This window comes from Schistocerca americana, chromosome 11 (assembly GCF_021461395.2).
Source record: "Schistocerca americana isolate TAMUIC-IGC-003095 chromosome 11, iqSchAmer2.1, whole genome shotgun sequence".
Lineage (NCBI taxonomy): Eukaryota > Metazoa > Arthropoda > Insecta > Orthoptera > Acrididae > Schistocerca > Schistocerca americana.
In genome coordinates, this window is record NC_060129.1 from 25,378,799 (window position 1) to 25,405,212 (window position 26,414).

Genomic DNA, 26,414 nt, shown 5'->3' on the forward strand with positions numbered 1-26,414 from the left:
GTTGTGGACCGATGAAGCTCATTTCACGCTCCGAGGGTCTGTCAGTGCCCACAACTGCAGAATTTGGGCTACTGAAAATCCTAGAACTGTCGTGAAAACTCCATTGCATGACGAGAAAGTCATGGTATGGGTTGGATTTACCACATCTATTGTTATCGGGCCTTTTTTCTTCGAGGAAATGAGTGATTCTGGTTTTGTAGCTGCTACCGTGATGGGTGAGAGGTAGGCCGATATGTTACAGAATCGCATCATCCCCAGCCTGGCTGATAAACATCTGCTGGAATGTACAATGATTGTGCAGGATGGCACTCCACCCCATATAGCTAGACATGTGAAAGATCTCTTGCGCGCGTCGTTTGGTGATGATCGTGTGCTCAGCCGCCACTTTCGTCATGCTTGGCCTTCCAGGGCCCCAGACCTCAGTCCGTGCGATTATTAGCTTTGGGGTTACCTGAAGTCACAAGTGTATCGTGATCAACCAACATCTCTAGGGATGCTGAATGACAACATCCAATGCCAATACCTCACCATAACTCCGGACATGCCGTACAGCGCTGTTCGAAACATTATTCCTCGACTACAGCTATTGTTGAGGAATGATGGTGGACATATTGAGCATTTCCTGTAAAGAACATCATCTTTGCTTTGTCTTACTTTGTTATGCTAATTATTGCTATTCTGATCAGATGAAGTGCCATCTGTCAGATTTGGTTCTAATAAAACCCCATGTCATTCCAAGCATGTGTGTCAATTTGTACATCTCTATCTACATTATTCTGTGATTTATTCAGTTTTCAAATTTATACTGACTTTTTGATCACCCGGTACATTTAATCTGAAATTGTGATCTGTCACATTGAACCCATCTCTCCAGTCAGCTTTGAAATTTCGTATTTTCTGTTCCGTAATACTCTGTTTTTCCATATTACCATCAGGTAAGTTATTTAGGATGGATAGTTGCTTGTTGTGGTCAGGTGGGTCATTCACTTCTTGGTAGACTTACCTACTTAAATGTTGTCATAAATGTTCTGCTTACCTGTGTAATATTGGTGGGAAAATTAACTACAGAATGCAGATTATAAGTGTTAAGCAATGTTTGTGAATTCATTCTTGTGTCTGAATCTTTCATAAAAGTAATATTTACTATCTAGTGCTTTATTTGCTTTGAAGCATTTTAATATTAATATAATGTTGTTACTATTAGTTTTATTTTGATTATAATCAAATTATATACCACAATATTTTGTGTTTCTTCTATATCTGAATCAAAAGGAATTGCAAATGTGCATTTGAGGCAAACAAATCACAACTTTTATATGCAGAAGCCGTGTATCGTATGGCCACACTCTGTTAACCATCTGACATGGTCCACAAAGCACAGAGCTATCCTGATCATGGAAACAAGTAAATGACCAACTTATTAGAAATTGTGTCACGTATACAAAATCATTGTGTATGTCACAGACTTCCTGGCAGTGTTTCAGATCATACTGAGGGAGATGCAGAACAGGATGTTATTCCTGTTAGAAATGTCTTTATTGAAGAAAGCCATCTTCCTCCTTTGGGTGTGATAAATCACCCACCTGTAGCTGTAGGAGATTCTACATATATCATGAAGGACATAAGACACCCATGGGTTCTTGCGACAGTACAGGATATTGTGCCACAAAATAATCAGGTCAGTTGCTTACACCCCTAGTAATTCTTCATGATCAGTTGATTAAGAGAGGACTTGTATTTGTGACAGGAAGCGTATAGTGCATGGAACAGTAAAGTTTTCTGTCCTTACATATTATCACAAGCCAGGTTTATTTTTGGTTTAGTTACGAGTGCATATAATCAGACTTTTGTTTCTTAGGCTTCCACTATTTATGTTGCTTATATCTGCAGTTATTGTAGAAGTTTGTATGGCAATTAGTGTGCTGTAAACATGTAGATGTGTACTCAGATAGCCAATATTTATCATTGATACTGATTTTACTGTTTTCATCACAAACGATGCAGTTGTTTGCACACTCATTGCTTGCAAGTTAGCTGATCTGCTATAACATTCAGTTATCAAACCAGCTTCCAAATGAAATTTTGGCATTTTGTGAGGTATACATTAAAGTGAAAGGTCTTCATTTTTTGCATCTCACTGAATAGTTGGTTGGTTTTGATTGTATTAGAAATAGAAATAGAGAATTATGCAAATAACAGATATGCCTTAGACATTTGTTAATGTCTGCGCAATGCTGTGGTAGTTAAATAAAGCTAATGGGGTACCTCATTTTATTACTTTGTAAACCACTATTCATGTACATTTGACACATATAATCAAAAATTTAGCCCATTCTTATAGTAGTTGGGAAAAGTAACCTTGAAAACTTTGGACTCAATACTGATTGTAGTTGATTTTGATTATTTAAATATAATCCTCCCACTTTACACTTGCACTCCTGTCCTGCTCGAACAGTATATCATTCCTAGTTAGTATGTTGTACTTGTGCGTCACCCATTACTCTCCCATAATCTGATCACCATTTTTGTGATTGCTAATAATGTAATATTTTCATTTCAGAGAATAAGCCATATATGTACCAAGTTTGCATTTGTTCAATTAGTGCACACAACCACAGCAATTCATTTCATCCTATATTCATATTTTTCTTACATGCAACACCTTAAGGACAGATTCAAGTTGTTCTGAGGGCAGCAATCATTGGTGGCATGTACCACTCAGATATTACATATGCTAGAAATTTGTGCTTTAATTTTCCGAAAAGAAATTAAAACTGAAACATAGATGTGATTGATTATAACAGATGACAGGTCCTTTCATTGTTATGTGTTGGGTTTCAAAAAATGTTGCTTTTTAACTGTGTTATGTAAGGCGCGTCCAAAAAGAAACAAGTTGGAGGCATACAGTACCTGTATATTAGAAGTATTGACCCTGGCTGTTGAGACACTTGTTCCACTGTGATACAAGGCGGTGAATGGCTGTCTCATAAAATTCCCGCAGCTGCTATGTTAACCAGTTCCACACGTACAGCTGGATGTCATCATCCACATGAGTGCAGAAAAGGGAACCAAAAATGGTTTAATCACAGGGAGAGAGATCCGGACTGTATAGAGGGTGGCTGAGAACCTCCCATTTGAATTTCTGTAGTAGTGCTGCGACTGTGTTCTCTGTACGAGACTTTGCATTGTCGTGGGGCAGAATGACCCCATGGGTGAAATTGCCTAGTCGTTTTGATTTGATCGCTTGGCAAAGGGTAGTCAAGGTTTGTGAGTAATGCTGGGCATTCTCTTTTGTCCATACTGCAGGAAGTGAATCAGAAGGAAGGAATTTTTGGTCCCCTTAATAAAGCTCTTAGGGGCAAATGATTCACCTCGCATGTCGACATCCAGCTGTATGTTTGGAACTGGTTAACATCGCAGTCCCAGGAGTTTTATGAGACAGTCATTCATCATCTTGTGTCATAGTGCGACAAGTACCTCAACAGCCAGGGTCAATATTTCTAACATACAGGCACTGGTTTCTGTAATTATGCCTCCAGCTCATTTCTTTTTGAATGCCCCTTGTATTTGTAATTATTAATCATACTTCTAAGTCATTTGAAGTATACTGAGGGTATCCAGTTCAGCCACAGGTTGGAATAAGAGAATTTTATGTAACGTTAAACAGAAAGATTAATTTGAAAATGTAATATGTTTTGACTTATTACACAAAATACAACTGTTTATATACTGCATGATATTGTTTATTGGCACTGAAAAGTCTTTTTGCATCCATCAAGAAATCACAACAAAATATGAATATAGTAATCTTTGTGCATCTTTGTGGAATAGTAAAAAATGGAAAGCTCATTTGAGAGATAAGAAGAGTATGCTTGAAATTTGTTTTGGATTGAGTAGTGATTAGTTCGTACCCAGTAAGAATTATACTCACAGACTGCAATAGTCCACTGTTATCTTTTGTTTCCACATTATTCTCTCACACATGTAGTCACGGACCTGATCTCTATCTTATGGGTGACGTAACATGTCTCACCACTTCAACAGACCACATATTAGATCACACATGAACAACGTTAAATCCTTCTATGAATCTGTATGAGTCTGAAGCTATGCACATGTATCCTAAAGATATGCAGTACAGATACTGTGAGAGTATGCTACAGCAAGTACACTCTGTGTTATCTCCTCTACATCATCAAGGCAAATTCACAACATGGTAGAAGGTCTTCTATTGCTTCCCATCTTTCTCTGATAGGTCTTTAAACTCAGACTCATAATCAGAATGTTACTCTTGCAGGTAAGTATTTATTATTTACAAAGATATATGGTTTATTAAAAATAAATGGTGTAAGTAGAATAAATATTACACAGATTATGTCGCAGTTCACCATAAAAACATTCAGTTATACATTTCAACACATTGTGTAATTAGTATTTATCTGAGTTTTGTTGTGATTTTGATTTGTGACATGAATGCAGATATAGATTAATTGTGATAAAGACCTATTACACCTTCGAATAAATTTTGATGACAATCATTCGGATAAAGTGTTTTTGTGACAGAAATCATGAATTATTACCTTTTCTTATTCAACAGTACTGTCTCATTCTAGTTTTGGACTTAATTAATAAATTAATAATTATCATCGGAATTAAATATGAACTGCTTAAATTCTTGCTTTTTTACATACACGGAACTTTTTTATTGGAGAGGAGAGCTGCATCCCAGTTTCATGTTTTCAAATTAGTGATGAGATCAGTGAGTATTTAGCAAGGTTAAAGGATATTAGTCACCTAGGACAAGCTGGGACTGTTACATGTGGCATTGATGTGAGTGTGAACTTAGTGTTGTGCTATGCTGCACCACTGATGACTTTGGAGTGCAAGTTAGTAAAACCATCATGGAACTGAGCCAGGAGGTATTGAATACATACACAGTCTGCCAACATACAGAGGCAAAGTTGGTGCAGTTTCAAACATAAATGTCCCACTAGCAAACTTTGTCAGTGACACATTATGTGAAACCCTGGAAGGCTGAGTGGAGCAGCACTGACTGATCACAATATCATCACTGGAAGGAAAACCCAAGACACCACTAAAAACGTTTGTATAATTGCAATATACAACGTTAAGAATGTTAACTAGAAAGGGATGTGAAGGGTGTTTCATTGTCCAGGAACTATATTGCTGGGTGGTCATTCAGACTGTAAAGCACAAGAACTAACAGTTGCTATACATAGGGCAGTGGAGGTGTCAATATCTTTCATGAGAGGAACTTGTAGAGGTGCACCTTGTATCTTTACCAACACAACAGAAATTAAGATACTGAACAAAGAGATCTAGGAAACTCAACCAGAGAAGCATCACCCAAGAAGAATGAATCTGAGGGCTGCACACATATGGCCATGTTAAACAACATTTTAGTAAGAATTATGAAAACAAACTTGCTAATGGAGACAATTTGTGGAAACTAACTTTGCAACCAGTCCTTGGGGAATACCATACATAAGTCAGCAAGAAAATTTTATCACTAACAGTCTTGCCCCACACTCAAAAGAAAGGATGAGAAGTTAACAGAAACTTGTTGTCAGATTCCGTCCTAATAGAAACAATGCTTCCTTACAGTGCGGAACAGAGCAAGTCAAAAGATCTGCAGTTTTAAAACTGGAAAAGAAAAATCTTTTGGACTGGGCAGACTCCAAATAGGAGTAATACAAGCCTTACATGTCTTACTATATAACTATCTGTGGAAGATGTACTGTAAATGTCTCTGCTAAGGTAGTGATTATTAGTAAAAGGCAAGAGAAGTTTGTGACTATTCCTGAATACAATATACCAAATTGTTTCCTGTTTGCTCTTGGCAAGTTATTTGAAACCTGTTAATCAAAAGAATACAAGATCATACACTGGTGTGAGCCATCAGCATTGCAGATTTAGAAGTGGCAGATCAACTGAAAATTCAATAAATAAGGCAGTATCACTAACAACAGACATTTATTTTGTGTGTGCTCTTGCAGTGGGGACAGGTATTGCTAACACTATCAATAAGTTATGGCTGTCATCTTCTTTTGGCTAGTTTAGGAAGTTGAAGTATCCAGAGGCTGTTTCCATGGGAGACATGCATCTTTTATATGCCCCGGAAAGGAAATGATGGAGATCATATTGAAAGACTGTCCACAGGGATCAGTGTTTTGTCCAGAGTTTTGGGATGTAGCATTGAAGCACATACTTCAGTTGTTATTTGACAACAGTAACATAATTGGACTACTAACATTTACAGTTTACATGATGGTTGTCTTATGTGGTGACCTAAGAAGAATTATAGAAGACAGATTATAGAAGACTTCGTGAACTTCAAGGATGCTGTCAGAGTGTCAAATTGTCACTAGCACATCAAAAATCTATGTAGCTCCTGTGGAAAGTACCTTGTCAAGGTACCCTAAAATAATGTGAAACATTGTAAAATTAGTAGTAGTTCAGTAATGAGATTTGTCCAGTACTCCTAGAGGAATGCTGTAATTTCACATCTTACATAGAGGAGACAGGTAAATAATGTACAAACGCACTGCACAATATTATAAAAACCATAAATTTTGTCTTCCCTTGAAATCTATCAGGTCATGCGACAGTCAAGACTAGTATCACTTGTAGGAACTGATTGACCTGGTGCACTTTGGCTAATACTGCAGCTCTGCTATCCAGGAATGGCAAGCAGGTCTTCTCAAGGCATTCAGTCACATAACATATCAGCATGTTGCCATACTGGCAACACAGCATTGTGTACAGATGCAGATAAAGTAACTGAGGTCAGTGATGACTGAGTAAAGTGAATTTCAAGACTCTACATCAAGTTGGGACACTTTCAGAAATCTCATAAAGCAGCACTTTCAGCAGATTTTGTTCTCATCGTAATATAATCTATAGGCTGTTGGTTGTGTGTGATCATATTCGACCTATAAATTTTATGACCATTATAGGTTCAGAAAAGATGACAACAGCTCACTAATTTTGATGATACTGTTCTGAATTTCTAATGGACCTGCTCTTCAGATTCCCTCCATGGTGTGCAATGCCAACACGCAAAAAACTTCACTGTAAATTAAATGCCATTAAAAAGTGTGAGCCGTACAAAGTCAGAGGGAACCATACATAAAATATCCTAGTAAATGATGTGACAGTTATCTCAACAAAAATAAGGCAAAATCATTGAGTATAAAATGACAGATGTGCAACCACCAAACTTTTACATAGGTATTTCAGTGTACTACTCATGACAAACTGTTCACATGCTTAACTCATTATTTGTGCTTATAACTTACTGATGTTGGGTTGCTCCCATGAACTTCATGATGTATATAAACCCAAAGTTGGTTTTTTACTTATGCCACTGAAAGTTAAGAGAGCATTAAATGTGACGGTCTTGTAATTTGTTGATGTCATAGTCAATACAAAATCTTTGTTGGTGTCTTCCATATAGAATGAAATCATGATGATTAAGTTGCTCAAAATAGTCACAGATAAGCCATAGTTCAGTGCATTATTAATTCAAATAACACCTGAAACCCATGATCAGTTTTGAAATATTGAGCATTCTGTGCCCATACTTCTTATTTGTGCAGATGTCCATGTGTATGATTGCCAAGTGTATTGATTAGGATCTTCTGTAAATATGGTCTATGTATTTTTCTTTATGTGGCACGTCCTGCTTTATATGATGATATCCTCACTATGGATCTGTGTAAACAATAAGTGTATCTATTAAGAAATAAAATGGAAAGGAAACCATTCACCCATAGCTGACTGATGTATGGTGCATGTTGTTGTATATTGTTGTTACAAGAGTAAAATAGCATAATATTACAATAAGTTTCAGGGTAAACAAATGTTTACAATTTGATTTGGTTCACTTCATTTTGTTTTCAACAAAATGTGATAACGTAGTAGGCAGTACAGAAAATTTTGAACTCACTCTCATTTTTGTGGTTTTGAAACAAATTTGTGGTTTTCAGATTTTGTGATTACTTTATTATCTCTTGCAGTTTTGTTTGATTCAGACATAAGAGGTGGTGGTGGTAGTGGTGGTTTTGGTGATAGTGATGGTGGTGATGATAATGATAATGTTGGATTTAGCACACTCAACAGCATGGTCATCAATGCCCTCACTGCAGATATCAGACTTGTCAGTGTTATTGGGTGCACACATAAGATCTACATACATGTAAATGTTAGGCAGTTTTCTCTCAACACCCAATGAGACACTTGTGCACATCAGTTTATTAACAAAGATTGTTATTTTTATCAAATTTTCGTTACTCATTTGGTATTTCAGTGTTCATGGAGGCGTAGTCCATCTTTGCAACCAAATTACAGGCTGTTTGTTTTTTGCCATATATGCTTCACTTATTTTATGTCTGAAACATCTTAATTGGCCACTAATACATGTTTGTTCTATGTGTATAATAAATTCATTACGCAATAATTACAAAAATGTTACTATATACCAGTGTTTTCTTGTTAGTCTTTTGCTTTTCAGGTTAGAAACAACTTCTGCAGCAAAATTTTCATAAGGTTAAATTAACATTTGGTGTTACTTACACTTTCTGATGGTGTCAAACCATATGTGTGTGTGTGTGTGTGTGTGTGTGTGTGTGTGTGTGTGTGTGTGTGTGTGTCTGTGTGTGTAAATGTCTACAATTTGTAGTATTGTCGACTTTCAGGTATTGGGCAGAGGCAGAATGGCTATTGTCATATTTCCAGCTTCTTATATTTCCATTAGATCTAGTTTTGAAATGTCTGCCTTCATGGTTCATACAACATGGCCTGCAATGAAGGTTATGATTTAATACAAATGCTGAAAGAGAAAACCAACCAAGATTTTAATTGTGATTCTTCAGTTTCTCCCAGCGTATTTGTTGCTCGAACAGTCCATGGGTATACTGCCGGTTCATAATGTCCAAAGGGCACAATATTTTGGTGATCAGACATGTCACCATCGTCAGGTGCGCTGAAGAACTGAGCTCCTGAGTACGGGCGGCAGATTTAAATCCTCTCCCCCCGCGGGGTGCTCTCTTCGCCGTCCGCACTCGCGCGCCTGTGGTCGCGAACACGTGGGTGTCATAATATGTCGTAGCGTCTATGTGCTTGCTACATCTGCCCTGGTCGCCAGTCCATACTTCTTACTGAGAGTCTTCTTAATATCATTCAATGCGAGGTCCGAAGCCTTGCTGAGATTGTAGCCACGATCTGGTTTGAGATGAATATATTTGTTTATATATACATATATATCACAATAGTATTGATCATTTCCATGTTAATTATCTTGAGGAATCCAGAAATCTCAGCTGCTACATCCCTGGCAGTAGCCTGGGGTCCAGGAAAAATTCTTACAATATTCTTCCTTCTCGTTTTGCTTGTGGTAGAGCTAGTACTTTTCCTCCATTTACAAGTTTTGTCTCTTCCCACCAACCATTCCCCAATAGAACCTGGTTGACAATTATTGTCTTCATTTTAATCTGACTCATACTCTTGTTCAGTTTCAGTGTCATGGTCACTATGGGTAATTACCTTCACTTCGTCATCAGTATCATCATCCGATATAGTGTCTGCATCTTTCATAAAATCTGGATCTTCATTCAAGAGCCATTTGAGTTCTTCATTAGTTAAACACTTTCTTCTCCTTAAATAAAAATTTATATTGAACACAGGCCATATGAATGTCATACATAAAATAACCGCTATGTTCGAAGATGTAAAAAAATTCTTACATGACCAGTCGCGCAGTGCACTGAGTGCACCAGAGGTGACAGCATTGCAGTAAATTCTCTGTTTAACAAATTCCTTAGCACTGACAATTACTGCAGTGCACATAATTTGTCAGAACAATAATTAAAGAATATGTCGAGTTTCAAAGGTCTACATTGTTGCCAACATGTTGGATATGCTGATTATATAAATTTGGCGCACTCTGTGCACAGGTGCACCTGCTCAAGGGTTAAGCAATGCATAATTGATGATTCTTCAATATGTTTGCTATTCTGTGTGTTGATTTGTGTTTGTTTGTTTTCATTCTGTTAGTCATGTCATGAGTGTTACTGCTTTGCGTTTCTGTGTTTACTGTAGTGTCTGTATTGTTCGTGGGGTTTTGTGGTGTTTGTGTTCTTTGCTTTTTTTTTTCATTCTTCTGTAGTTGTGTGTTGATTTTATGGTTGAGTCTTTGTAGTATGTGAGTGGTATAACCATTGCTTTTGGATATGGGTTGTATCGTTTCTATGTAATTCTTTTTTCATAAGTTTCTTTGCCGAGTGGAATATTATTCAATCTCTGTAACATGTGTCCTCTCTCTCTCTCTCTCTCTCTCTCTCTCTCTCTCTCTCTCTCTCCCTCTCTCCCTCTCTCCCTCTCTCCCCTTCTCCCCCCTCTCTCTCCCTCTCCCCCCTTCTCCCCCCTCTCTCTCCCTCTCCCCTTCTCCCCCCTCTCTCTCCCTCTCCCCCCTCTCTCTCCCTCTCCCCCCTCTCTCTCCCTCTCCCCCTCACTCTCCCTCTCCCCCCTCTCTCTCCCTCTCCCCCCTCACTCTCCCTCTCCCCCCTCTCTCTCCCTCTCCCCCTCTCTCTCCCTCTCCCCCTCTCTCTCCCTCTCCCCCCTCTCTCTCCCTCTCCCCCCTCTCTCTCCCTCTCCCCCCTCTCTCTCCCCCCTCTCCCTCCCTCTCCCCCCTCTCCCCCCTCTCTCCCCCTCTCTCCCTCCCTCCCTCCCTCCTCCCCTCCCCACCCCTCCTAACCCTTTCAAATGACTTTCATGTCAGTGACATGTAAGTAAGCTTCCATTTATGCCATCACCTCATGTAACTTGTATCTTCTTCTCTCTCTCTGAAACATGAACCTTGGTCTGCATGTCTCTATGATGCACATACGCTCACTGTAGGTGTGACAGCATCAGAGGGATATCTGTGGACAGACTAGAGAAACATGATTTCTGAACAGGTACAGTAGGTTTTGCTGGTAATGGCAGTGGCAACAGTGTAGATGGTTGACTGACTTGGCCTTGTAACATTAGTCAACATGACTTTCTTGTACAGAAGATCTGCAACTCTTGTGTATGGCGTACTCTTGGGTAAATATATTCCACGCATATTTTCAGCTGGGGACTGCTCAGGAAGATGATGTCATCAGCAGAAACTAAACATGTTTAGGGCTTGCTAAGGGGGTTCTAGAATTTCAAAGTGGAAGTGGATAGGTTGAATTCAGATGTAGTGGGAATTGGTTAAGTTTGATTGCAGGAAGAACAGGACTTCCGCTTAGCTCAGTAGAGTCTTATCAGCATAAAGTCAAGTGAATGACATATTAAGTATTTTCTGTTTTCTATAGCAGAAAATGGAGAAATTCTTAACATGTTGTTCAGCATGTAATGCATACTGTGGGCCCATCTGAAAAGAAACAAAATCAAGTAGTGGTATTGCAGGAGTAGATCTAATAATGGATGAAAAAGTAGGAATGCACTGATGCTACTATGAATAGCCTACTGAATGCATTATTGTAGCCAAGATAGAAACAAAGATCACACCCACTACAATAGTTAATGTTTATATTCTGATTAGTTTCAAAGATGAAAAGATGAAACTGAGATATGTAAGAGAGGCAAATATTTGTCATGAGGCTTGCATTTTGACAGTAAGAAGATAACAAGAAATAGACAAAGTAAGAGACTATGGAGTGGGGGAGAGGAATGAAAGGAGAAGCCATCTCGCTTAAGAATCATAAAATATAATTGTTTTTATGGAAGACACCTGGAAATACCAGAAGGCTTCAGATAGATTACATAATTGTAAGATCAATATTTTGAACCTTGATTTTCATTTATCAAAGAGAACTGGAAATGTCAGAAAGTTTCAGATGGAGTACATAATGGCAGTATGAATATTTTGAACCCTGATTTTAAACTGCAAAACATTTCCATGCGCAGATGTGGACTCTGATCAAAATTTATTGATTATGAAAAGCAGATTAAAAGTGAAAAAATTTCAGGTAGGTAGAAAATTAATGATATGGGACCAGGGTGTTGTTCATAGTTTCAAAGGAAGTGTTAGGCAATGTTTAACTGAAACCAGAGAAATGAATACAGCAGATATTGAATGGATAGCATGAAGGGATGAAACACTAAAAGCAGCTGATGATCAAATAGGTGAGGAGGTACAATCCACAAGAAATTCTTGGGTTACACATGAGATATTGAAACTAATTAAATAAAGGAGAAATTATAAAAATGAAATAGGCAAAAGGGAATACAGGTGTCTAAAAGTGAGACTAAGTGGTGAATGTTAAACAAGGAATGGCTAGACAAGAAATACAAGACTTGTAGAACCATACATTACTGTGGGAAATACAGATTTCACATGTAGAAAAGTTGATGTTGACACTTTAATCTACATTCAGTTTTAATAAATCTCTCTTTTTTGGAAACACTTTTCTTGCTGTTGCCTGCCTGGACTTTGTGTTCTCTCATCTTCACAGTCATGAACTATTTTGTTGCCCAAATAACAAAACACTTCTGCACTTTTAGTATCAATTCCTAATTTAATTCTATCAGTTCACCTGATTTAATTCAGCTATATTCCTTTATGACTGTTATACTTTGGTTGAGGTTTATCTTACAATCTCTTTCCATGATGATATGCTTTATGTTTGACTGATCTTTCATTTACTTTTCTGTCACTGACAAAATTGCAGTGTTATCAGCAAACCTCAAAGAGTTATATCATCTCCCAGATTTAAATTCCATTTCCAAATATTTCTCTATTTTTACTAACTGCTTGTTCAAAGTGCAGATTAAATAACTTCAAGATGCTAAATTCCTCTCTTATGTCGTCCACACCTATGCTTCCCTTCCATGTTCTTTAGTTATTAGTTGCACTCTGGTACCTGTGCAAATTACAGGTAACTTTTTGCACTCTGCAGTTTATCCTTCTTACCTTCAGAATTCCAAAGAGTACACACATGTCAATATTGTTAAAAAGCTATCTCCAAATTTACAAGTTATGTAAATGTTGGTTTCAACCTATGTCCTAATTTGAGTCATAAGTTCATTATTACTTTGTGTGTTCCTACATTTCTACAGGACCATTATTCAACTTCTGTGAAGTAGATCTCTATCAGTTCTTCAATTCTTCTTAAATATCCATGTCAGCATTTTACAATTCTAACTTATTAAACTGTTTGCTCAGTAATATACACACCTTTCAGGTTGTTCTCTTCTACAAGTAGGAGTTTTTACATTCTTCTTGAAGTCTCTGGTGTGGAGAGCTGCATGAAGCTAACTTTGGATTGGAAATGAGAAGAACAACAATAACAACAACTAGCATTTTATATGATGGCTCACTTTAACACCACACTTTCTTCTGGATATTGCAGAATCGTTATATCAACATATCACTGCTTCTTTTTATTTAAGCATCTATTGTAGCATTTACTAAACAAAAGAAACCATATAGTAAGTAATAGCTCTGGCAGAACACAAATAATTTAGAAGTAAACGAGAGCAGTAATGTTACTGTGTGTGTGTGTGTGTGTGTGTGTGTGTGTGTGTGTGTGTGTGTGTGTGTGTATTGGATGATTCTCATCAATCATCATGGTCCTGTTCCTGCAGGATCTTCTTCTGGTTTCAGCGATGTCAAAGATTTGAAGTCTTACCAGATTCCTGATATTAATGGTACTCTTGTGTAATGGTTCTATGGGAAAATCCCCACTTCATCTCTACTTGGGAGATACTGTGTCCCATCGCTCTTGCACTGACTATAACACCACATTCACTCACTTAAATCTTGATAACCTGCCATTGTAGAAGCAGTAACTGATCTAACAACTGCATCAGACACTTGGTGTGTTATATAGGCATTGCTGACTGCAGCACTATAGTCTTGCTTGTTTACATCTCCCTGTATTTGAATAGACATGTTTGTACCTGGTTCTTTGGCATTTCAGTGTACCATCTTATTTTCTGTAAATGGGGAAAACGTTGTTGTCTTCAGTCCTGAGACTGGTTTGAAGCAGCTCTCCATGCTACTCTATCCTGTGCAAGCTTCTTCATCTCCCAGTACTTACTGCAACCTACATCCTTCTGAATCTGCTTGGTGTATTCATCTCTTGGTCTCCCTGTGTGATTTTTACCCTCCACGCTGCCCTCCAATGCTAAATTTGTAATCCCTTGATGCCTCAGAACATGTCCTACCAACTGGTCCCCTCCTCATTAGTTATGTGATCTACCCATCTAATCTTCAGCATTCTTCTGTAGCACCACATTTCGAAAGCTTCTACTCTCTTCTTGTCTAAACTATTTATTGTCCATGTTTCACTTCCATACATGGCTACACTCCATACAAATACTTTCAGAAACGACTTCCTCACGCTTAAATCTATACTAGATGTAAACAAATTTCTCTTCTTCAGAAACACTTTCCTTGCCATTGCCAGTCTAAATTTTATATCCTCTCTACTTTGACCATCATCAGTTATTTTGCTCCCCAAATAGCAAAACTCGTTTACTACTTTAAGTGTCTCATTTCCTAATCTAATTCCCTCAGCATTCGACTGCATTCCATTATCCTTGTTTTGCTTTTGTTGATGTTCATCTTATATCCTCCTTTCAAGACACTGTCTATTCCGTTCAACTGCTCTTCCAAATCCTTTGCTGTCTCTGAGATAATTCCAATGTCATCGGCGAACCTCAACGTTTTTATTTCTTCTCCATGGATTTTAATACCTACTGCGAATTTTTCTTTTGTTTCCTTTACTGCTTGCTCAATATACAGATTGAGTAACATCGGGGACAGGCTACAACCTGCCTCACTCCCTTCCCAACCGCTGCTTCCCTTTCATGCCCCTTGACTCTTATAACTGCCATCTGGTTTCTGTACAAATTGTAAATAGCCTTTTGCTCCCTGTATTTTACCCCTGCCACCTTTAGAATTTGAAAGAGAAAATAATAACTAGAAAAAAGTAATTGAAAAATAATAACTGGAAAAAAGTTACTTGCTTTACTGTATTGTTGCACTTTTATATTGTTAGATGGCTGGTTTCAGCACCATGTTCAACCAGCAGCTCACTTACCTAAGTAGATGTGTCATATAATAACCAAAATAGGGGTGTGGATACAGGCTACAGCAAATACTTTTCTATTTGGGATAACATTGATCCCTAGTAGTATATTAGGAATATATAATAGTAGTTGATCCAAACAGTTTACATTGATGAGTGTTTATCATACATTAAGTTATAAAATAGTGCAAAAGGTTGAAAGGAGGCACAGAGGCACTTGAAGGCAGTGAAAGAGTCTTCATCTCTACTTATTCTCAGGAAGCCAGTTAGATATGCGCAGCAGATGGTGGCTTGGGCATCTTGTATCGATTTTGATGGAAGTTTTCACAGATTTCGAGGTCTGCAAATAGTTTTGCACCAATATGAGATGAGGCAGGAAGCAATATGTTGTTTTGATCTTTGTTTAACACATTTTCTCAGAATTTTAGAAATAAGACTCTTCATGATGCACAACACTTATATGTTAATTTCAACTTTGGAATTAATTTAGAATCTCTGTGATACTCTGGTTGGCAGATTCAACCTGTGATTAAACATTATATGCTGCACTTTCTTGTGTAATTACATTTCATTATGCTTGTTGCAGTGTATCTGTTTACCACCTTTCTTTCATACACCTAGTTTTCTGTTGTCATTTAATTTCACATTATTTATGTACAAATTTGTATGATTGTAACTATCCACCCCTGATGTAATCAAAAAATACTGGACCTTTGCGTTTAATTTTCCTCAATACATTATGCTGGATTGTATCAAAATTTGGCTACCAGCATGTGTTCCACGTGTCAAGCCTCTGTAAGTTGAACTGCATTTCACTACGATTTCTTGGTCGTCTTTGTTCTGTTCGTATGATACAAACATGTGCAAATTGATTCGCAAAGTAAGGATGAACTGCCACATGGTAGAATCAAATATTAAAGAATTTTCTTTATTTCAATCAGTGAGTGTGAAGTCATTTGAGTGTGATTGCAGGAGAGCTCAGAATTCCAAGAATGATAACTCAAAAGTTTAGTTGAAATGTGTATGATAGAAAATACTGTGTGGCTAATTTATTCCACACAACTTTATTTCTTTAAAAGTTGATGTAACTTCTAATTTTGTGTTTGAGTCACAGCAGTTTGCGTGCACAGCCTGCTGGTTGCGCACACTGTTGGAACTAATCAATATGTGGAACAGAGTGCTAGGCTTCACTGGCCACTTGTGTATTGCCACTTGCATTGTACTTTGTTTTCCACCTGTGTGTATTGTTTGAGCAATAAATTACAGCATTCTGTGGTTAGAACACTTTTTGACAACAAGTATGATATTTCAACTCCATGTGTTCCACTTCAGTCATTAGTCCTTTGAATTCATTTCCATGTAGGCAGTACTCAAATCTCTCCTCAAGCAATAGCAGGTGCAGACAGTTGCTACTTTGGCACAACCTGTGGCCCCACCAACAACAAATCCACCACTTTTCCTTGAGTAAGACAATCATCACTGGTGACAGTCAAAAAAGCTACTGCTAAATTTAAGCCTCTACAGTGGTTTTAAAAAATCAGTGAATGTACAGTCAGTCAGTGATGTCTTGTCCTGATGAGGTTTTAGCAAAATTATCGAGAGTCATTATTTTGTGAAGACTGACTTGGCAGAGGCATATTTACACCTTCCAGTTATCAGCAGCCCATTGGAGTTTTGTCGACACCAATGTTTGCCATTCAGTGTGGCAAGTGCACCAACTATTTTTCAACATTTTTTAGAAAAATTTATTCCATCATCTATTTAGGTGACATAGTAGTGTTTGGTGCTTCCACAGAGGAACATTTGCAAAACATACATGCTCTGCTTTCTGCTTTATAGTCTGCAGGGTTGAAGTGCAATTTGGACAAGACACGGTTTTTTCAGCCATATAGTATTTATGTGGGTTTTGAAGTCTCGTGTGCTGCCATTAAACCATTGCATGAGCATATTGATACTAATGCTGTGTTGTGGCACCCCATGTCCATCAAGGAATTACAGGCATTTTTAGACAAAATTCCGTACTACCACAAATTTGTGCAGGATGCTGCTACTATGGCACAACCACTCCATGCATTATTATGTAAAGATGTTTGTTTCCAATGGTCGCTTGCTTCTGACTTAGCATTCAAGTTAATGAAATCCAAACTGCAGTCAACCCCTTGTTTGGTCACTTTTCAGCCAGGCCAGCACCTTGTCGTTAGTGAAGGACATTTCTCAATTTGGCCTTGGTGCTGTCCTTGCTTGCAAGTATGCAGACAGTTCTGAATGCCCTATTGCACATGTCTCTGGATCCTTAAATTCAGCTAGCCAGTGTTATTCTCAGACACAGAAAGAGACTTTGACATCACGTACATTCTAAAAAAGTTCATGTTTTTCTATACGGGTCCAAGTATCACCTGATTATAGGTCACAAACCACTGGCTTCTCTTTTGAAATCTTGCTGGACAAAGCTGCACGTCACTTACAGTTGTGGATTCTTTTCCTGCTACGATACAATTTGAGATACATTTTCAGTCTACGGTGCGACGTGCAAATGCTGGTGCCTTATCACGACTGCCAATTGGCCCAGATCCAGAGTTTGACAAAGAGGAATTTTACTTTGTTTTCATTTAGATGTGGGAGCTCAAAATTTTGTTGGTGGTTTCCCTATTACTAGTATGAAAATTGCAGCTGCAATACCCACAGATCTTGTTTTAAGTAAAGTTGTTTCTTTAGTGCAACATGGCTGTCCAAACAAACCTGTGGGCCATGCTTCTCATTCTTTAAGAAATTATTTTGCATCTCAAAATCATCTTTCTGTTTGGGAGCAAGTGCTGCTGTCGGCTACAGAGGAGACAACTCCTCGGGTTGTCATCCTGTCCACCCGTCAGCCTGATGTCATGTGTTTCTTGCATGTGATCCATTGGACCATGTCACATACAAAAACGTAAGCATTCAGACACGTTTCTGGGCCAGGTATGGATTGGGAAGTAGTGCGAGTTGTGGCGACATGTCCACAGTGTGGCACTCGTCGGGCAGCTCCCCCCTCTTCTTTGTCACTGTGACTGGATCCACAGGATGCTCGGGAATGAATTCGCACAGATTTTATGGGACCTGTTTTGAATTTCTACTGGCATTGTTGTAATTGATTCTAATTCTAAGTTTTCGTATGTTTTGTATTGTCTATCTTCTTCAACAATTTCTACTTTGCCAGAATTTTTTGCAATGGAAGACTTCTGTACACACTATTTACCAACAGTGGCACCCCGGTCAGATCACAAGGATTTGAAGATAATGTCACGGCTTCTTCTTTCCGTCATGAATTGAACTGGGGAGCAACACGACTAGTACAAACATGTAAGAGTGAGATGAAAAAATACGTTTTGGATGTGTCACCATAAGTAACTCATGACTGGTTCCTCATTAGAGTCCAACAGAGTTGTTGGAGAGTTGTCAGCCCCAGACTCTGCTGCATCTGGTTTGGCCAATCCCGTGCCATCTGCCGGCATCAGTGCTGCAATGCTTTCTGCCTGGCACAGCTGTTTAGGCCGCCAGCTGAAATGACTGTCAGTGGCAATCAAGAGTACCCGTGGCCGACACCTCTGCATGTCAGCATGACTGATGTGAGGGCACTACGACGCATTGACCAGCTACGACCTAGTGCGACAGGTACAATTCCCCTGCCCCCACATCCTCTGTCTGCGTGGCTGTCTCCTTTGACACGACTGGCGCCTTCACCTTTCAGCTGCAACTGCCGATGTTTTCACCACTGTGTGCTCTGCTGTGGGTGCCCCCTTCAACTGTCAGGGGCTGAGGTGTGACCCCGGCTCCTGTGCTGTCACAGCTGATGCCTCAACTGCTGCCACCTCTGCCTCCACCACAACCTCCTTCCCTGGAGTTTGACTCAGACTTGGAAATGGATGCTGTACCAGTGTCACCTGTCCTACTATATGGCCTCTCTCAAGGGGATGGATGCTGCACCTGTCTGCACTCCCACCACTTCTGACCCTATGCATCGACGGCACTGCATTGTGAGTCAACAACGTCTGTCGCCCACAGAAGAAATGGACTTGGGGACAGTGTTCAGCCCTTTGCAGAGAAGAGAAGTGGAGTAACTATCAATTTTGTGTGTGTGCCACTACATAGTTTGCAAGTAAAGTTTGTGCTTCATTTGGCCCCTAGAGGCCACTCGGTCTGCTAATATGACAGCTTGCTGATTGTGCCCCGTATGGGATCTAATGGGCATATAATGCAGCATGCAAGGTCTGCTGGGCTCCTAGTGTATTGCCAATTGTATTGTACCTTGTCTTCCATGTGTGTGTACTGTTCGAGCAATAAATTACAGTGTTCCAGAGTTAGAACAACAACAACAACAACAACAACAACAACCACCACAACAACAACTATATACCCGCTACAATGTCACCAAAGTATCACATGAATTCAGTTATTTCTATCAAATTGTTATTATAAGTGACCTGTCAGGATGAGGCTTTTATCAAGAGTGGAACATAAAACAACAAAATAACTAATGTTTGTGACTGGTGACCTGCAACCAGAAAAAGAGCAACTGAGTAAAACCAATACTAAGGTCTAACTTTTAACATTTTTTTATAAACACAAGTGATCCATTAAGGTTTTGTCCACTGTGTTTGTTCATTAGTTCCGGGATGTAATGGTACATATGTGTGGCAGATATGATGACTCCCACCAAAACCGTGGACTGACCGATCGACATTGTGTCCTGTATGCTATCAGATTTAGGCTAATGTGCATACCTGCAGTAATAAGAATCTGTCTTCATTACTTTGAAGTGTGTAATAAACATGTACAATTAGTACTTACCATTTATTGCTTTTTTTTTTATTAGCAACAGTGGTACATGTCCATTAAGATATGTTAGTAACACTCCTGCTCTCTGTGACATTGAAACATAGACAGTTTTTATTCTATGTAAGTTGCCTTTTGTTTTTCCACATTTTTCTATGATAGGTAAAGTGAAAGAAGGGAGCCGGCATACACAATTTCTCTGCGAGCTCATGACTAACTCAAAAATAAGTATGTGGGCTAAATGAAATATGTATTATTATATTATTATGGCAAAAGGGCTTCTGATGTTGATCAAAGCAGTGGTACAGAATTTTAGTGCATTTTTTGATGGATAGAGCATGTAAGCACTCTCTTTGGTCTCCATTTTAGTGTTAGACTTTCCTTTTTTTTTCCACAGCTGAAGTTGAATCTCAAACGTGCATTCTATTAACAGATAATAAAATCAAGCTATTGTGTGCCACTTGAAGAGAATTTTATCAGAATAGCTTTCAGAAAGATCCAGTGATTTCAATCCTTTTCTGTAATCATTGGTTTTATGTTGGAGCACCGAAAGCAGTATTTCTCCAATGTCTTTCACTTTTTATTGTTCCCAAAACTATCACCTGCTAACCAGGAGATTTAAGTGTATCATTGCATTGTTGCATCAGTCAGTGCTGAGTCTCATCACTCTTTGCTTCTGCCATCACATAGGCTAAAGGACATTCATTATAACCATTCTGGCACACCTAGGGATTAATTGTACTTGAAAGTCTTAATGTGTAAAAAGCTTTGCAAATCGTTATCAAAGGATAAACAGCTCTGTCGAATATCCGTGTTATTTACTGTATAGTAGTGCATTTGATAAGAAACATTGTATATTACTGTTAAATTGGAGAATAAATTACTTTTAACATAGTAAATTCATCTTTACCTTAATCCATCTTATTTTTAAAAATGCAAGTGAAAGTAAACAATGGAAATATCACTCTGTGTTGTTGAAGTCTCCAAATTTTATGCCAGTAAATAGATATTTGTTGTAAAAATATTGTGCTGTCATTGACTAAACCCAGGACACTCCTGAGGCTAATACTTTGAAGGGAATATCTATGATATGTTTATGTAACTCTTGTTTGTCATTATCAGAAGTGATGGTTAGGCTATTTCATAGTGATTTTATTAAGGCTGTATACTGTCATGCTTGCTACATGTGATAGTATGTTTTGTTTTAGACGTTGTACACAGTGGAGTTCCAGAATTCTAAAAACAACGCAAAGAAAATAAAAAAAGTTTCAAGCTTTCAGCTAGCTTATACCAAGGTGCAAGATTTTCGTTTTTCTGTTGGACATCGCATTATCTCTATTTTCCGGGATGGAATTTCAGATGAAGAGTATTATCCTGGTGTGATTGCAGAACCACCAAAGTCCATAAATAATTACAGGTGAGTTTCATTGATTAATGTGTGTAAGATTATTTCATGGCAGAATCAATTTGTGATTTTTATTAATTGTGCCTCAAATTTTAAAAATACAAGAGAGGTTCATGGATAAAATGTTTCTTAACAGTGGAAGGTGTTGTTGTATATTCATATGTGTACAATATTAGTAATGGAAAATACAAGATGGAAAATAATATTTATCTTCTCTCTTGTAGGTCTTTTTCATTGGAGTTCCATGAGGTACCTTTGTAATTCACACCTTCCACAACTGCACTTAATAGTTTATCTTATAAGCACTTATCTCTTAATGCTTCAAATTCTCAAGTTAAAAAAACGAAAAGAATTTACAGGTACCAAAAGTAGTTATTAATGGGCAGATACTAAAAAGTGTGTAAAATCCTTAGAGCATTCAGATGTATGACAAACTGAGGTGGCACGAGCACCTAGACAACTTAAGCAAAAATTTCTTTCTACATCTACATCTATATCCCACAAATCATAGTGAGTGGTAGATGGCATTTTGTGTCCTCCTCTTTTTCCTGTTCCAGTACTGAATGGGTCCCTGGAAGAATGATTGTTGGTAGCCTCTATGTGAGCTCAGACCTCTCAAATTTTACCTCCATGTTTTTTGCAAGATGTACACAGGAGGAAGCAATGTATCGGTTAACTCATAGAGGAACATACACTCTTGGAACTTTAACAGTAAAACAGTAAATCATGCCATTGTGTGTCTTACAGTATCACCAGGACACTTTTGTGCTTACTAAATGAACCTGTAACAAATGCGTTGAATCTTCTGTACTTCCTCTGTCAATCCTATCTACTACAGATCCAAGGCTGACAAGCAGTATGTTATGTTCATGACTAAGCGTGATATTTTTACATTATATATATATTGTACTGTATGTGTAGTGATCTTCCTGGTACTGGGCTGTCCATGTGCAGTGTGAAGCAATTTGTTACATTGATGAAAAACATTGTAAAAATTTGAAAATGTAAGATCCAATGATAACAACATAGTTCAGTTGAAACAAGTCCTCCAGTAAAATGCACTTTTCTTTTTAGCAATCTTGACTTGTGAAGTTTCCTTCAATTACCATTCATAAAACACACACACACACACACACACACACACACACACACACACACACACACACACACCATAAGTGGACGGAACTTCATTATGCTTCTTTTGTTTCCTATCATACACTTATTTTTTATTTAGGTATTTCCATACAATCTTTGATAAAATACTGTTCAAAGAAACTCCTATCTTTCTTTCACAATTCTTACTCCATGTAGAATTTCCAGCCTGAACAGTATAAATGTTTTTTTTCTTTGTTCTGTCTTTTTATTTCTTTTCTTTTAATGAAAACACTCTCCTTGCACACTGTATTTCCTCTTGAGACAAAAAAATTATGGGAGGCTGATAGATTTCTGCCATCAACCAGTATTAGTTTTATTATCTTCTCTAAGCCCAGAATCATTTTCCTGCCTGTTGCATATCTCAGTTTTATGAGCATTGCTCATGTCATCACACAATACTACGAACTTATAGCCATATTTATATACTTTGCCTTTCATACGTATTTTTCTGTGATGTTTTGCTTCTTTTTATACACTGATGAGCCACCATGAGACTGAATGCAGCTGATGGCTTTGTAGACACTGTGAAGAAAATGTATAAGTGGAGCAGAGACAAACTGGGAATCATCATAATGATAATAAAGTGTGAAATCAGGGCAGTGCACTGAGAATGGGCAATAACAATTTGAATTAAGACACGTAGCTCCTCAGGGCATAGAGGCAGTGTTTAAGGGCAGGCAGGCACATTTAAAAGTAGACTGTAAGGTTTTCAGCTGTGCCTAAGTGCTGCTCAGCACATCCCATATGTGATGAGGAGCTGTCTGTCTTACTTAATTCATATTGCTATTCTTATTCTGTTCCATATTTTCCATTGTTCGCTGAATGACAGATTGTAATGGGTCAGTACCTGGGAATGAGCATATCAGACATGGCAAAAGTGGTTGGCTGCTTACATACTACTGCCATGAGTTTGTATGGAAAGTTGTTGAAGGACAAGGTGATGGATGTCCACATCTCATCGCAGAATGTGGGAGCCAGAGGCTGGCCCACTCTGTAGAGCAGTGGCCTTTTGTTGCAGACCTGATGACGGTACAATGCTAGCACAGTAACAAGTGCTTTAGAGCATACTATTATGTCCATAGTGTCAAATGCTGGGCTCCACAACAGATGGCCCCTGTGTGTTGCTGTGACATCATCAATTAAGATTACAGTGGACACAGGGTCATTGATATTGGTCTGTGGATCAAAGGAAATATATCATCTGGTGGAATGAATCATGTTTCTTGTTACACCAGATGAATGGTTGTGTCCAGATATTCTGTCATCCAGGTAGACAGCTCCTCTAAACATGCACAGTCCCATGGTTGCAAGCTTATGGAGGCAGTAGCATGCTGTGCTATGTGGTACATTCACCTGCTCTTCCATGGTGGACTCGTGGTAATGGTGAAAAGCAGCACATCAGATGTGGACTAATTAAACAGTATTGCAAAACTGTGTGTGTGTGTGTGTGTGTGTGTGTGTGTGTGTGTGTGTGTGTGTGTGTGTGTGTATAAGAGAGAGAGAGAGAATTAAAACTTGGTTGGCAAGGTTTTGCAGTCGGGGTGTGAGCAAGCAGCCTCAGCGCTCTGAACAATGTGTTTAGAAATATTGTCATGTTGGAGCTACATGAGTTTTTTGCAGTCATTCCTCCTCTTCTGTTTGATTACAGGGCATGGGTTTTGTTAGATTTTAGTAATACTTCACGTTAATGGCCTGTCCCTTTCTTGCACGGTGAATCGGAATGATACTTCGGCAGCTTATAAAGACACCATCAGCTTCCTGAAAGGAGACTGCAGCCTTGGCTTGTTTGGTGTAGGGAACCTGTGTGTCTCCATTGTTCGTGCCTTTCGTTTCTGGGTTGTAGTGGTGAACAAAAAATTCATCCTTTGTGATCATTATTGAAAAACATGGTCAATTCTTCTGTTGGAGACTACGTATTGTGTTTACTTCCTTCATCTCATTCTGAACTGATGTGCAGATTTACCAACATATGAGGTGTGAATTTCCATCAGATTCATGGGAATTTAGTTTATTTTCACTGTGAGAAGCACGCAAGAGTGCCCACAGTTCAATGACACCTATCTTTCTCCCTCATCTCTTGCTCACAAAAACATTATGTAACATTTTATGTTCAATAAATCAGTTTGAAACACAGTATTTCACATGAGATCATATAAATAGGAAATATTGGTGCACACATTTGCTGATGTGCAATATTCTCAAATAAATTCACATACATTGATGTATATGCCAAATTTTGCTACTCTTTGGCAACAAAGTGCACATAAAAACACACTTCAGTACTACCATCTTATCCGCTTCATAATTAATTACTGTGAGCCAAAAATACCATGTGAAGTGTATCAAAGATATGGCGTGGCAATGTTGAACAATTTGTCAGCAGTTTGTTTAAACTGTCTGCAATATAAAATCTTTGCACATTTCTGAAGCAGACCATGAAGCATCTTTTTCTGTTCTGTCCAACACTCTCCATCCCCTGCCTCTGCTTGTTTGGTGTTGAAAGAAAAAAAATGTGAGAATCTGAATATGAAAGAAATAAATCACAATGAGACAAAATTATTATAAGTTTAGTGTGTGGATTAAATGAAATATTGTATTTTACATCCATTTTAGCTACTGGTTAGTGGGAAATAGCAAAGTTTGTTTAGATTTGGAAAAAAATTTCAAAAATGCACTTATTGATTGCCTGATGATGCAGACGTATTGTCATAGAAGCGGTCTTGTTTAATTGTACCAATTTACAGGTATCTAATATTTTTTGATAATGGTGGCTGTCAGTATGTGAAACATGAAGATATACGTCTTGTTGTGGAAAGTTCTCCAAGTGTGTGGGAAGATGTTCATATGGAGATTCAAGATTTTGTTAAGAATTATCTGGAGAAGTACCCAGAGAGAGCTTTGCTTAAGGTGCAAGGAGGACAGTATGTCAGTACTGAGTGGAATGGTAAGTAATCCTGAGGTGGTCTAATAACTGGTATGCAATCAGCAATATTTTTATCTCTTGATGTTGTTATTATTGTTGTTACTACTACTACTACTACTACTACTACCACTACTACTACTACCAGCACCACCACCACCACCACCACCACCACCACCATTACTTCTAACAACTAAAAGACGTGACCCTAACATACCCTATAAGTCCAGAAAGCTTTGAGATTCGGTTAATAAAAAACAAATAAAAGATGATAGTGGTTGTAATGCTTTAGATGTTCTACATAGTCTACCCCACTTTTGAGACCAAGTGGGGTAGAGCAGTGGTTGGCACACTGTTCTCACATCTGCCCATCTTCATTCACATTTTCTGTGATTTCCTTGGATCACTTAACCCAAATACGGGGATGGTTCCATCAAAAGGACATGGCCACTTTCTTCTGCATCCACACATATATTCTGTAAGCCACCTTACAGTGTGTGGCAGCGGGTACCATGTACTACTAGTCATTCCCTCCCCTGTTCCACTTGCAAATAGAGTGAGGAAAAAGTGACTGTATGTATGCCTCCGAAGGAGTTCTAATTTCTTCTATCTTATTTTCACAGTCCTTACATGCAGGGTATGTTGGCGGTAGTAGAATTGTTCATCAGTCAGCTTCAAATGCTAGTTCTCTAAAGTTTCTTAATAGTGTTCCCCAAAAAGAATGTCGCCTTTCCTCCAGGGATGGTAAGGATCCCAAACAGCAGATAGTACTCAAGAGTAGGTTGCACCATTGTCCTATATGCAGTCTCTTTTACAGGTGAACCACTCTTTCCTAAAATTCTCCCAATAAACCAAAGTCGGCCGTGCACCTTCCCTACTGCAGTTCTCACATGATTGTTCCATTTTGTACTGCTTTGCAACATTACAACTGTGCCAAACTGGATGCTGCTAATACTGTATCCAAACATTACAGGTTTGTTCTTCATACCCATCCACATTAATTTACATTTTCCCACATTTAGAACTAGCAACTATTCATCAC

At 38.3% G+C, this 26,414-nt stretch overlaps 1 protein-coding gene across 1 annotated transcript in view; it reads left to right on the forward strand.

The window, feature by feature from the left end:
- LOC124553992 (histone-lysine N-methyltransferase eggless-like) overlaps positions 1-26,414 on the forward strand; it is a 374,632-nt gene that overhangs the window by 239,921 nt on the left and 108,297 nt on the right. The window contains exons 10-12 of the mRNA XM_047128016.1: positions 1,477-1,678; positions 21,101-21,309; positions 25,197-25,396. Coding sequence (XP_046983972.1) covers positions 1,477-1,678; positions 21,101-21,309; positions 25,197-25,396 — 611 coding nt within the window. The remainder of the gene's footprint in view (positions 1-1,476; positions 1,679-21,100; positions 21,310-25,196; positions 25,397-26,414) is intronic.